Below are 15,561 nucleotides of genomic sequence, written 5' to 3' on the forward strand. Positions count from 1 at the left end.
CAACACAGGGACAATGGTGGCTATCTTTCCAGCCCTTGCCCTGAAGCCACACAACTCAATCTTTCCTTGTATGTCTCTGGCACCTTCTGAGCTTCTGTCCATCTGCTGGAGCCCAGAGTGAGTACCTGCAAACGAGTGAGTCTGTGCGTGGGCCCTTTAAGAGGATGTTTGGGTTTCCAGCAGCCTTCCATCTTACCTGGATGATTGGAATCCCTGCTGATTTTCACAAGCAGATTTTGTGGGGATTCCTCTTCTCGGCACTAGAAACCTGGGCTGGGGAGCCTTGCTGTGGGGCTGGAGCCCCTCCCTCTTCTGGGAGGGCCTCTGCAGCTAAGATATCCCTCCCGATGCTGAACCACTACACATGGATATGGGACCCGCTTGTTTCACATCTCCTACCAGCCTCGATATGGCCTCCTCTGTATCCGTAGTTTCAGGAGTTCTGTTCAACTAGTCTTCAGATGGTTCTCCAGGCTGACTGTTTTATAATTTAGTTGTAATTTTTATAAGGTCCTAGGAGGAGGCAAGCACAGCATTTTCCTACTCTGCCATCTTGACTGGAACCAGAAGACAAACAATTATGTTGAATACTGCAGGGACTTCAAGTAAAATTTTAAAAATGAGAATTTACCATGAAATTTGATAAACTAGAATAAGGGGCACGAGAGACAACTATTTACCAGAGTGCTCCAAGAGAGAGACGGATTGTAATGTCTAAAGAGATCATGAGGATTGTAAAGAAAGCAGAAACTTAGGACTGCAACTGGCTGTTCTTTTTTGAACAGCAGATATTATACCATGTTTATATATTAATAGTGATGACCTTACAGAAAGTAAAAAGAAAAATCAGTGATTCAAGAGTAACATCAAAGGGAATATACAATGCACACAAGAAGAAATTGACCTTGAGAAGCCTGGATGTTCCAGCTCTTATAACAGGATAGAAAGAAGAATACTGATTCACATGAATATACATTGGAAGATTTAATAGGAAGAAGATGAGATGGTCTTGATATGATTGCTTCTGTTTTCAGGGAGAAAATATCATTGAATGTGAGAAAGGATATTGTTGAAAGTTTGAAGAAAGAAGATATGAAAAGAATTGAGAATGTGAGAGAGAGAAAGAATATATCATATACAATTATTATAGAAGAGCTATGGGTCCAATTGAGTTTATGGTTATTAATATTTGTGACACCAGTCATCACAGTTTCCTTTTACTCTAGTCAAAGTCATTGCTATGCAAAAACAGAATAAAAGGAAAGTTGAGTTGAAATAGTGTTGGAATTTTTCCAGTGAGTATAACAAAAGGATGTATGCAAAGAATTTGAAGGGGCAGGCAAGTGAACAATTATGATGTTTCACTATAGAATGGAAGCTGGATAAAGAGGAAATTGAGTATATAAAGCAGGTAAAGAGTGACACATAGTAGTTTAATGGACTAGTATCTCCAAAGTTCTGAAAAGGTTGTTGAGTTGAGGCTTCTAAAGTATGTGAGCTGGAAAGATAGGAGATGGATGTCAGAGAGTGGTATGTTTGAAGACAAGATTATGGGATCGTGTAGTTAAAGAAAGAGTAGATATTCATTGTAGAATATTGAGAAAAAACACTATAGAAAAACATGTATATTATATGTGCATACATATTTGCGTGGATGAGCATATTTCTGAAGTTATTACTTTCCATTATCTATCATTGTACCAATGACATAAAATTTAATTATCTAACTTTCTATCTAATGGTGCAAGTTTCCCTGTTTAGTGGTTACCAGAGGGTAGGAGGTGGGGGAGGAGGGGAGAGGTAGTCAGGGTAAAGAGGGTCAAATATAGGGGGGAGGGGGAGGGTGAAGTGGGTAAAGGGGATCAAATGTATGGTAGCTGAAGGAAACTGGACTTTGGGCGGTAATCACACAACAGAATATAAAGATGTCAAATGATAATGCACACCTGAAAATTATATAATTGTATTAACCAATGTTACCCCAATAAACTTAATAAAAAAAGGAAAAAAATAAAAAATAAAATAAAATAAAATAAGAAAATTCAATACATTAAAAAAATTCTCTTATATGGCATTAACCATTTATTCTTCAAGGGAGAATTTTAAGTAATCAAAAATACTCCATTTATATTTGCTTAGAATTCAATACATTTATTTTGTAACAACTTTTCTTCAGCAATTTAGCCTCTTTGTTTAGTTTTTAAATATTATTTTAGAAAAATTTTTATAAAAAATGTTTGGAGGAATTTTATAATTTTTTTCAAAAAGCATAATGCAAATAAAGAATGCATGCACACTAGCTAATAGGCTATCGCTAGTGTAACACCAAGGCATTATTTTTTGTATAGATATTTCATATCAGATCAACTTATAGAGCTGCCTGAGAAGTTTTTCAGTTAGCTGTTTTGGATTTTCTAAGTAAATTATCAGCTTATATACAAAAATATAATTTTCTTTCTTCCTTTCTAGTATGTGGAGTTTATATATACTTTTAATATTACTTTCATTCTCTAAAATTTCTAGAACATTTTGGATACTTACAGTGAGACCTGATATTTCTAAATTATTTTTAACCTCACTATAATACAAAAAAAAAAGCCACTTCAAATGTGGATACCATATATAAAGTAAGAGAGAAAAAATAATAAGTCAATGATTCCCTTTAGAAATAAAATCTCCAGTGGTTGCAAAATGAACAAGCCAGCTACATGCAAAACTTTTAGGTTCTTTATAGTAAATAACTACAGCTTGCAAAAATGGCCACAATTCTTCACTTTGTTCTTTTTTTAATGCCTCTTTGCAATGACACTTTGCTCCTCCCGTCAAAAGTCACTTCCCCACCTTTTGAATCTGGGCTAGTCTGTGACCTGTTTTGGCCAACAGAATATGGATGTAAAAGTACTGGTCTGAGCCTCAGCCTCCAACAGGAATGACAAAGAACTGTCTTAAATGTAACCGTGAGAATTATGTGAATAGTGGAAAAATATGTGTTTAAATGCAATTTAATAAGAAAATATAGAATTTTAAAATAATTATCAGCATAAAAATTTCAGAAAATAACTTGTTTCAGAGAAATTTATGACAGACCTTTTGAAATGTTAGGAAAGAGTTACTTGTCAGAACTTAGACTCCATTTGCAAAATTATTTCTCTTCTGAAATGAAGATTCCCTAAAATTAATGATTCATAAAGGCATTGCAGAATTTTAAAATTCTAGGAAATAAAAATTCTTGCTTCATTTGTGTCCATCAGGGAGCATGCTGACAGTCTCAGAGGGGTAGCACAGGAACTTAGCTTGTTCGACAACTCTCACTCCTTGAAATGGATGTTTCAGCTTTAGTGCAGTGATATACTGCTTAGTATGCTTTTATTTTTTAAGTGACTTTGGCTTCACTGTTGAAAAAGTCCCATTTTGACGTATCAGGTTTATGTCTCCTCGTTAATGTTTGGCAAGTAAAATCAGGCAACACATGTACTCAACTCATAACAAGTTTATGATTTTTTATTTTAATCCACTTCTGGGAAAAGACAAGCAGCCAAAGATCCAAATGATATATTAATGGTCTAAATCGTACTTTAATTCATCTTTTACCAACACATGAGAAGTAATGAGGACCCAACTAGTCATTCTATAAGTCTTTTCAGCTGAAATTAATCTTACACTTGAGGTAACAGACCATCTCAGTAAAAATTTCAGATTTCACATGTTCTTGGTGTCTGTCTGAGCCCCTCCTTCAATATCAGAATACTAGTATCTTAATATTTATCAATAGCTTGTTCCTGTGGGGTTTTGTTGTTGTTGTTGTTGTTGTTGTTTTTACTTAAACAAAACCTAATGTTTTCTGCTTAGTTTGCAAATAAATGTAGACTACTATGCATGGTTTGAAATGAATATTATTTGATTTATTGAAATACTTGTGTTTGTTATACCTTGACTTGTATAGAGAGGATGAAAGGATCTTATCTAAGAACAATGACTATTTTGGCAGTTTTTCTTTTATGAATATAACATCATCATTTCAAAGAACACTAAAGTATATAAAGCATGGTTTTCATGTCTTTTGGGAAATTAACTGTGATAAAAAATGTTATTAGAATGAAAAAGACCATATATCGTATTATACTATTCATGTGAAAAATCCAGAAAAGGCAAATCTATAGAGACAAAAAGTAGATTAGTGGTTGCTTGGGGCTGGGAGGTGGGAACAAGGATGACTGAAATGGGGCACAAGGGATCTCTTTGGAGTGATGAAAATATTTTAAAACTGGATTGTATTGCACAGCTCTGCAAATTTACTAAAAAACACACTTAAAACTTCAGGGTGAATTTTATGTTATGTAAACTATACCTCAATTGAAGCTCTTATATGTTTTAAAAAGAAAAAGGAAATTATTAGAAAAATGTTAAATGATTATTTATAACATTTTCCAATTCCTTTTGAAACAGTAGAGGACTCCTAATAAGAAAGCTTTCAATTACTAAACTATGTCACACTCAGGCTGAAATAAACATAATTCTTCAAAGGGTTCGCTTAACCTATTCTGCAGATTCAGTATGCCAGAATCATGACTTTATTGTCACATCTATTATAATTAGGTTCATCCTGTATAATACTTAGAAATGTTGTTTAAATTTTAACTTCAAAATACTTCCAACGTTTTAACTGAGAATGACTAAACAAAGGAATTGAACCATGTACTGCAATCTAAACGTAATTATACACACCTAGGCAATGGAATTCTGATATGATTATTCTATTTCCTCATCTCTGAGGAACTGATAAAACTCTTAACATCATATGAATACAATAGCAACAATAATAGCAAAACTTTTTAAAGCAATAGATAATATTTACTGAGTGTTTACCATGTGCCAGGCATTGTTACATGCTTAGCAAACATAGTAGTACTGTGTGAATTAAGAGAGGCAGTTGTTATGATCATTTTATAATAGAGGAAACTGAATCTTTAAAAGAATAACTAACTTACCAATGTCACAAAGTAAGCAGGTGGCAGGGCCAGCATTTGGATCATGTCTGTGTGTGCACTGTGACGTAGTTAGGAACCTGGGCTTCATGGGAAGCTGCCCTGGGTGTGAGGGTACCCCATTCTCTAGCTGCATGTTCTTGGGACAGTTACTCACACTCTCATAGTTTGAGCTCCTACATTTATGAAATGAGTATAATAATGAGAATTAAATAAGATAATGATTGTAAAGCTTCTAATGGTTTGGTCAGGACATAATGGCTTCTTAATAAATGATAGCTAGTAGAATTATTAGTAGGAGTAACTAATATTCACTTTTGAAGAAAATATACATTTTATAAATAAATACATTAATCAATCAAAAGTGTTAGTTAACTTCATTAGACAATTCATTTAATAAAAAAATAAAAAGGAGAGGAAGATTTCAACCAGCCCTTGAGTGCTTTACAACTATATCTCACCTCTTCTAAGTTTCATTATTTTTTCTTATAGCCCTACACTGTGATTTTACAATGATGCATTTCTAAGGTTAAATGCTGAGTTTTAATATCCTAACAATTTATCACCAATTACTACACATCAATAGTTCTAATCAATTTTTAAAATAATTTCATGAAGCATATTGTTCATTAGGAACATTTCCCATTATGGCAAGTATTTTTTCTATTTCACTAAAAAGAACTTTTAAAATATACTTTTACACATATGTAGCCATACTTGGAAAACCATGAATGAAGTCATTTTCATTTGTTCTGTACAGATTTGTGTGAAAACAATTTCTTGTAATTATCTTTTCTAGTTTTAAAATTATAGACATTTTAATTGGACATTTTGTTTCTATTGAAAATAAAAGAAATCATAGATACAATGATCACCGGCATTCCCACTCAGAAAGAAACAGTATTTGCACGTTGCTTACAAATTGAGTGTATGGGGCAGAAAGTAAGGCCCTGACAACACTTGAATGTGAATGGAACAGTTTCATTCAAGACAAAAGGAAGAGTTCATTCTGCTGTTCTGTAGAGTTGAAGGAGAAACAAAAAGAAGGGAGAGTCTGCAAGAAGACCAACCAATCAAATGCTTAGGTCTAAGCAGGATTTTGGTCTTTGTCTTGTTATATTTTTTGGTTTGGGGGGTGTTCAGTTTAGTTTGGTAGAAATTTGCTGGATATTGCAGGAACCTACATAGGACTTATTAATATAGAGAGGCATTAAAAGTTTGAGCAACTCTCCCTAGGAACATGAAGGGACCCATACTTATACCCAGTTTGGCCTCACCCGAAGTTCTCTCGCTTCAGAAAACTCCAGGATTCACAAAAATCACAGAGCAGACATTTAACTCTTGCAAGGCTGCAGAAATGAAATTTGAAATAAATTTACTCAGATTTATAGAAAGGGAGCTTTAACTCACATGAGAAGGCTATATATAATTATGTAAAATAGTGAGATTATGGGCAAATATATATAGTTTTAGACCATCAGTCATTTTACCCACAAGAACATTGAAGAATAAAGATGTTTAGGTACTGCATACAAAATATTGATTCTTATGGCTCATAGCCTTGTCTGAGCTGGGACAGCTAGCTATTGGTTTAGTAGTGTAAGAGTCTCAAGAAGTCTTTGAGTTACTATTCATTTAGAATTTGTGCTATAAAAGCTAAAAAAAAACCAAGTGGCTAAAAGCATGGAGAAATCTGTATAAATTTAACTTGAAGTTAGGTGGGAGAAATGAGAACTAAGGATTGAATTTATATAAGATTAGGCGCAGGAATAACAATGAATACTATTTCCTCCAGCCATATCTTAGGAAAATATCACCAACACTTCCTCTCCTTGAACCAAAAACATGCCTCAGAATCTTTCTCAGCACAATATTCTCAGCACTCAATGCCAAACAACAAGAGGAGGCAAGAAGATGAAGCTTAGCCTCAGAATAACAACTAATTGTAATTCGTGTCTCCATTCTTCCATTTTTCAATTGGGATATTGTTGGTAATATGTTTTCTTAGGTCAATGGGGAAAGGAATTCCTAAAGTTCTCTAACTTCATCCTTTCGGAAGCTCTGCTATGGTAACTAGTATTAGTGCTTCCTATAATTGACTACACAAAGACCTAATAAGTAACATCCAGTGATTGCTAAAGAGGAAAAAGAAGACTTGTTTATAGGTTCTTCCAATAGAGAACTTTGCCAAGAAATTCTACTCGTTGATCTAGATTTGGAAATAAATATGTTAAGAGCTTTTCCAGTTATATTTTTTTTTCTTTTTCTCTTTTTCTCCTAGAACTTGAAAGCAATGTCTATTAGCATGATAGGGAAAAGACTATAATTCATTCATTCACATTACTTGTGTCCCCTTTAGGGCCTTTGTACTAGCTGTTCACTTTGCCTGATAGACTCCTGGTCTAGATCTTCCCATGGCTTACTTCTTCTCATCCTTCAGGTCTTGGCTTAAGTGTGATCTCAAGGTCTTTTCTGATTACTCTACCAAAAGTAGCCTTCACTACCAACAATTCATTCTCTAGCCAACCAACTTCCTTATTTACTTCATGGCAGTTATCACTCACTGGAAGTAGTTTTTCCTTTTCACGTCTATTGTTTGCCTTTCATCCCCAGAACATAAGTTCTTAGAGGTCAAGACCTTTACTGTCTTTTTTATCATGGTATCCTTGGCACCTACTGTGCCTAACATGTAGTAGATGCTCAATGATATTTGTAAAGGAATTAATGTAAATGAGAAACATGTATTTGCTGCATAATTCTGACCTATGGAATTAATGTTGTAAAGCAATTTTCTTTGTAAAAAGTCTTTTTTTTTCCTCTTATGGTAATGAGAAGGGACCCAATTTATATCTCTATAACAGAAAATATATAGGAGTTTAGTAAAAAAAAAAAAAAAAAAAAGAATGTAGGGATTAGAAGGACAAACACATAAGCCTGGGTTTTAATCTGAGTTTTTCCATTTATTACCTTTGAGACATTGAATGAGGACTCAACCTCTTTGTTCCTCAGGTTTTTGTTTTTGTTTTTTTTAATTTGAAATTGATGACAAAGAGAAGACAATAGGATTGGGAGGGGGAATAAATATGTATTACAAAAACTTTATGTCTGACCTCTAAGACTTATTATTCAGAATTATTTATATTGTTAGATAAATTTACTATAAATGCACATTTTTTCATGCTCAGTTAAATTCCATAAATTTCTTTATCTGTCAGAAGAAAATAATATTACCTACCTCATAGGATCATTGTAATTGTGGAACATAAAGCACTTAAGATAGGATCTGGAACACATAACATTCAATGACTATAACTTTTATGACCATGTACAATTTACTCAAATGACTTTTATTCATTTACTCTTTCCATTTTCTATTTTTCTGTGCTACCAGTCTGTGATCTTTATTCGTGACAAAAATTCTCATGGGCAGGAGGTGTCAGGATACATTGACTATGCCCACAGGCTAAAGACTGAGGATTTTGAAGTTTACTTTAATGGAAAAAAAAGACTTCTTCCGAGACCTACAGATTTGAGGTAAGTCATACACATTTCTCATGTCTTTGATAAGAACACAAGCTCCTCAGAGACATGGATAAAGGATTTTTATTTTATATTCCACAGCGTGCGTAGAATGCTAATGTGTATATATAGTACGAATGTGTTAAAAGTGGTTTGAATAAACAATAAATAAATATAAATTTTAAAATAGGGAATGAACGTAGATGCATTTTTTTTTCATTAACAGCCTCAGAAAGAGAACTCTTCAGAGATGAGATAACTAAATTCTCAGGGACATTCCTTTTAAATGATAAGTACAGCCTAAAAATTACTAACCTCGTAAGGCTCTCAAACCACTTGGGATTCGGTTTGTCTAGAAGCCATAAGAGCAGTCCATCTAACATATTCTCCTTCCACTTTTCTTTGGCCACCAGCCAAAATACAGACCTCTGACTAGTTCACCTTCATTTACTCTCCTCACTGGCCTATTCTGGGATTCCTTCCACCCATCATTCTTTTTACTATTGACCCCTACCCTTTCCTCTGGAGCCTTGATCTCATCACATAGGAACTACTCCACACTGTGAATCAGTCTATTCACAGATCCCATCCTTCTGCCTCCTTCTGAATAGCTCTCAAGCTAAACTTCTTATTCTACTATTTTTCACTTACTATAGAATGCAAAAGTAGTGGCAGCATTCTGCTTTAACTCTCACTGTACTTGCAGCAACAGTCTGTTCCTCTGACATCCCTACTGTCTTCTATCCAACCTTATTGCTATTATCTAAAGACTTCCTAACTCATTATCACTTTCATGGACTTACCTCTTTTCCTAGCTGGCCTAGATGCATGGTGTATCACTTAACTTCTCTCTTGCAATGATCCACACTGCCCATTTCTTTTTACGTTTTGGTTATATATGTCATGCTAAACCCCAAAAGTAGATTGATCCTGACATCTCTTGCTTGCACCTGTAGCTGGACCTGTGAGTACTCCTGAAGGAAATTTAAGGAAATTTCACAAAGGTGTAGATGCTGCTACTAGTAATTCGTGGTCTCCAAACTCAGCTGGAGTAGCCCTCAGCCACCCATTTATGTACTTTTTTAACTCCTAATTTCATCATTTTCCCCAAAAATATCCTAAAGCTTCACCACTCTCTTAAAACCATTGTTCTCCACTGCTGACCCTGACTCCTGTCCATTTATGATTTATCTCACATTTCACAGAGAACGTTGAGTCTAAATAGAAAGTACCACCTGATCTGTTTATCTTTCCGTCAACCAAAATTGATTTCCTTATAAACCAGTGCCCCCCTCAGAGTGTCCTTCTGATTATTTCCAGTCACAATTAGATTCTGGCAGCCATTGGCCCCTGAGCCTACTCAACTTGTTTTCAATGCTTTCCATTCCTCTTTCCACTGAAGCTCTACTTCGTCTATTGTTTCTTCTTTTTTATAGATTCTCAAACTGACCCTTTTGACATTCTCTTGGATGATTTGATCATTTTTCTGGAGTGGAGTAGTTTTCAACAGCTACAACCCTAGCACAGACCTCTCTTTTTTACTTCAGACTCAGTTATCCTACTGCTCACTTCAGAAAACCTCTTAGTATCTCTTTTGCTTATTTTTAAAATTAAATTCATTTTAATCCCTTCAACTGCTGTGTCTTCTATATCCCCTTTCTTCGCAAATAGCACCACCTATGCAATCCAAGCCAAAATCCAGATGTTAACATAGACTTCTTCCTCTTCATCTTCACCCCTGTAACTAATAATTTTCTAAAAATACTGGATTCTATTACCTTAACAGCTTTGTTTATATTAATGAATTTATAAACTGTCATTTCACCTATTAACACTTCAGTATAAATCTTTGTCTAATAACATTTTAAAAGAAAACATCAAGACATTATCATACCTAACAAGATAATTCCTTAACATCATTGAATACTTGGTCCTTATTCATATTTCATTGATTGTCTTAAAGTTATCTTTTCACAATTGTTTTGACCAAATCAAAATCCAAACAATATTTTTTTCTAATTCTATCTTTTGTAACTCTTTTACTTTATAGCAGTCCCTCTCCTTCTTTGAATCTTTTATGCTATTGATTTGTTCGAGAAACTAGGTCATTTGTCCTAAGAAATGCTTCATATTCTAAATGTGACATCACTCCCAGGCTGTTGTTTGTTGTACCCACCTTTATCTTCCTATATTCTGTCAACTGCCGTGATGAAATTCAGTGCCACTTTTTATTTTTTTAGGTAAAACTTTTTAATATGTAAAGCTCTGTGAGCTTCATCAGTAGGTTCAGATGGTATCGGTCTGATGGCTCCACAGTAAAGTTCCCCATCAGCTTCCACTCAATGGTTTTAGCATACATTAATGGAGGCTACCTAAATATTTTTACTGATTTGCATAATGGTGATTTTCTAATTCTATTACTCATTCTGCATTTTTTAGCTAGAATTCTTCCACAGAGAATAACTTTTCCTCATCATTTATTTGGTTACCCTGAAATAGAATTTAATTCATGCAGAAAGACAAAATAAATATTTGATTAATTTTCATTAATTTATGAAAAAAAGTGCAAAGCCAAAAACACAAGTCTATACAGATAATGCCAAATTGTTTTCAAAGTGGTTATACCAATTTATACCCACCAGAAGTACTACGTAAGTGCTCTAGATAAGCCTCACCCTCACCAACATATATTAATAAACTGGTTTTTTTCCACGATGGTAAGTTATAAAAGATCTCTTGTTGTGGTTTTAATTTTCATTTTCATGATTACTAATCACATTGGGCATCTTTTATTGATTATTTATATTTCCTTTCTGTGAAGTGTCTATCAAGACTTTTCCTCATTTTGCTGTTGCTTTATTTATTCTTCTTTTTCTTGTAGATTGTAGGAATTTATTTTATTTTTATATTTTGGATATTGATTAAGCCTTTGCCTCTTAAATGTATTGAAAACTATTATCTTCTAATGTGTAATTCTTCTTTCACTCCTTTTACATTGACTTTTGGTGGTCAGAAGTCAAAAGTTTCAATAGTTAGATTAATGCATTTTATTAAACTTTTCTTCTGAGGTTTGCATTTTTTGTGTTTTAACAAATCCCTACCTTTCTGGAAGTCATAAAAGTATCGTCGTATAGGGTATCATAGTTTTGCTTTTAATTTTATATCTTTAAACTACCTGAATTTAATATTGTATATGGTAGTTAGGTAAGGGTCCACTTTTTCTTTTTATTTTTTTATATAACTAATAATTTGTCCTAGCAACACTTACTGATAGATCTACCATCTCCTCCTGCACGTTTGCAACACCATTTGTGTCATGAGCTAAGTTCTGTAATTTTGGGGTTGTTTCTGGGACCACTCTTTTGTTTTATTAGTCCCTTCTTGAAGTATCAGCATCTTGCTCATTTGTTATATTTTTTATAATAATTCTTAGTATAAAGAAAGGCAATTTCTTCACCTTGTTTTTCTTCTTCAGGAGCATCTATGCTATGCTTGCTCTTTACTCTTTCATATAAATTTTAGAGTCAACTTATAAAGTTCATACACAAAAGAAAGTTATAATTCCGATTGGTATTGCTTTCAAGTTACGACCAGTGTACAACTGACATCTTTATAATATTGTCTTCCATTTATTTACATTTATTTATGCCTTATTTAGTGTCTCTTAATAATATCTTATGATTTTCTCAAATAGAATGTCATTATGTTGGGGATTTTTTTCTCCTCAATGCCAGATAATACCAACCTTCTAAACAAAATTAGATCTATTTCTGTGATCCCACTGGATAATTTTTAGCATGTGAGTTTAATTTAAGCCAACTATCAGAATCAAACTTCAGATTTTTCACTCAAGAGATTTCAAGACAATAAATGACTTAAACAGTTGTTACTAAAGGAAAAAAAAATACTTTTGGTATACATAGTTCTATACTTAGTTCAATTCAGAACTACAACAAAGACTGAAACTTAAAATTTTATAAGATCTCTTTTCACTTACTTGTCTTGTGACACGCTGTTTTTTTCTGTGTAGGAAGAGACATTAGATCTGTTATTAGAATCTTGTCTTGCATTTGTACTGTGGAAAATGTAAGTATCAACAGACAGATGCAATTCTTTTGAAATGCAGCTGTAGAAAGGGCCCCGAATCCTTGATCATCTTGTCAATTCAGCCTTCATCTTGACGATGTGTTCAAGATTCATATCTTCCTTTCAGCATATTTGTGAATAATTTAGAATAGCATATTACAGTTTACCAAGTTTCTTTACACTTCTCTGTAACAACTTTGCAAAATAGGTTTGACAAGCATTATTGTTACTGTCTGAGAGAGGGGAAAAGAGAATAAACCACTTGCTAAAATTCACAGGTGAAATGGTAATGAGTGCACACAAGTCCTTAGGAATTCACTGTTCACTTCCAGAACACTATTCTGTGTTTAAAAGATTTTGTATCATGAGAACAATTGCACTATGTAGGATCCTTGAGTTATATTCTGCCCCACATTTAGCTGCTTAAATTTCTATATTTATATATTGCTGAACAAAGATCTAAGATCTGCCTGTAGAACTTTATCCATCCCTTAAATAGAATGCTCAGGAGGAAATAAAAAAGTTCTCTTTGTGTTTCTCTGTGGAGAGTCCATGAACTATTCATACCCTTGACCGAAGAATGCCTCTAAATACTAAAACTTTGAGAGGTATTATTGTCAAATTTCCCTCGCAATCCCATTGTCTGTTTTATTAAAATGTTTAACATGCCAAACCTCTGAAGTTAGAATTATAAAGTCGCACTTTTCTTGTATCCTGCGCTTAAGTACATTCTCATGAAAGCATATGGCAACATATTGGCAGGTTCCCAAGTTTTGTATTTTTTTTTAAAGGAGTAAATGAGTCACTGTTTCTGCAAGTGGTATATAAAATATTGCTTATTTTAAAGTTATTAATGTCATTCCACATCTAAGTGTGGTTGCTAACTAACCATTACAATATCAGTTTAGCCTCTTCAACAGATATTTGCTGAATTTGAAAGAGAAGGGAATGCTTTGGGTGAAAAAGAATGCTGATTGAGGGAGACTTGCCACAACTCTCTATCTCCTTGGAATTCGAAGTATAGTCCATAAACCAGTAGCACCGACACTACCCGAGAGACTATAAGTGAAGCATCTCAAGCTCTGTCCCAACCAGTGAATCAGAATTGGCACTGTAACATGATCCTCAAAGTTTCAATATACATATTAAAGTTTGAGAAACTTACTCGAGACCTGTGCTATCCAATACAGTAGCCACTAGCCACATATGGCAATTGAGCACTTTAAATGTGACTAACCCTGAATTAAGGTGTGTTATGTGTAAAATACACACATGATTTTGAAGATTTCATAAAAAATTTTAAAATATCTTATTAATAAATTCACATTAATTACACGTTAAAATATGTCAGATATGTTGGGTTAAGAGATATAAAATTGAAATTATTTTCACCTATTTCTTTTCAGTCTTTTTAAATTTATGTATATATATGCATATATATACATATATGTGTGTGTTCACACACACACACACACACACATACATACACATATCTTGGAGAGCACTACTTGTCCCCAGCCCAGAGGTTTAATGGTTCAAACCCATTCCAATCTTTAGGACCAATCCTGATCTTAGATAGGTGTGATGTAAGAAGCCATAAATCGGAGATCACCAATTAGTAGTATCTGACTGCAGACATGTTTTATTTGGCCTGCACAAAGTATTTATATTTTTTAATGTTTTAGAAAAAGGAAATATCATATAAATATCTTACATTTCAGATTTTCTTAAAAACTAATAAGGTCTTCTGACACTGGGCCTTCATTTTCTCATCCCAACCATGGCCTAGAATTAAGTAGCTGCTGCTCCTGGAGATGGGATACATTCTCACAAGATTAACATAGACTTTACCACTCACACACACTGACTGCTGCTCCCATCATCCTTGAGTCACTCATTTATAGTACTTCACAAATTCTTCTAGGTGTTTGAGTTTGTGACTTCTGATCTATATGATTGTCTTAGATTTTAGAAGTTATATTGCCATTAGTCCAGTTATGATCTTTTCTCGACTACTCTGAGTGGGTTTAATTTCAGCACTTTGGCTCTGAATAATATGTCATGTTACCCTGTACCACTGTGGTTAACAAAGCTGGACCGAATCAGAATCTGAGATGATTATGATGCTGATAAAAATTAATTGAGCACTTCCTTTGCACAGAGCACTGTGCCAAATAATTCATGTGCATCATTTCACTTACTCTTTACAACAACTTTACGGTTAGGGATCTTTTTCACATTTTAACAAAGTGTATCATAGAGGTGTTAATTGGCTTAACCAAAGTTACACACAGGCACATTTGCGCCCACAACTAGAAATCTGGGACCAAATAATGATCCGTAGAACCCCAAATGCCATGATTTTTTTTTTAAATCAGTACATGATTCTACTCTAGGACTTTGTCATAAAAAGATATCTTGCCCTTTGGTCTCAAACCCATATTCTAGTCATTGTCAGGTCATATATTTCTTTTGCAAATGTGTATCTGACTTTACAAGAACTAATTTGGGGTTGTTTTTCAGAACTTTAAGCAATCTTACTATCCATAGTTATGACTGGAAAATTTCAGCCATCCTGTACACACCCTTGCCACTTCCTCCTTTCACTGAGCTTGGCAAAAGACTGTCCTTTGTACTTAACCAGGCTTTTATTTTCAGTCACTATGAGTAAGAATTACAGTGTCCCACAGCTTTGTGTGTGGAAGAGCCCTGGACGGAACTAAAAGTGCCCTTTAATTATGGCTTCAGCCTAAAAGTCTTTAGAGAAAAATTGGCCCTGACCCATTGAACCTCAGCTATGTCCTAGGATACTTTTAGAATCTATTCATATCCTCTGAACTGTGGTTTACATAATTTTTGTAATATTTACTTGGAATTCTTTTATAAATAAATTTAACTTTCCAATACTTATCACATTTAGTTTCTCTTTATTCCAAGCTAAATATTAAGTACTGTCTTTCATGGACAACTC

At 33.9% G+C, this 15,561-nt stretch overlaps 1 protein-coding gene across 2 annotated transcripts in view; it reads left to right on the forward strand.

The window, feature by feature from the left end:
* CUNH4orf22 (chromosome unknown C4orf22 homolog) overlaps positions 1-15,561 on the forward strand; it is a 541,171-nt gene that overhangs the window by 464,432 nt on the left and 61,178 nt on the right. For both annotated transcript variants that reach the window (XM_011360593.1, XM_011360592.1), the window contains one exon: positions 8,377-8,519. In XM_011360593.1, the coding sequence (XP_011358895.1) occupies positions 8,377-8,519 (143 nt within the window). The remainder of the gene's footprint in view (positions 1-8,376; positions 8,520-15,561) is intronic.

Source organism: Pteropus vampyrus, unplaced genomic scaffold (assembly GCF_000151845.1).
Source record: "Pteropus vampyrus isolate Shadow unplaced genomic scaffold, Pvam_2.0 Scaffold56, whole genome shotgun sequence".
NCBI lineage: Eukaryota > Metazoa > Chordata > Mammalia > Chiroptera > Pteropodidae > Pteropus > Pteropus vampyrus.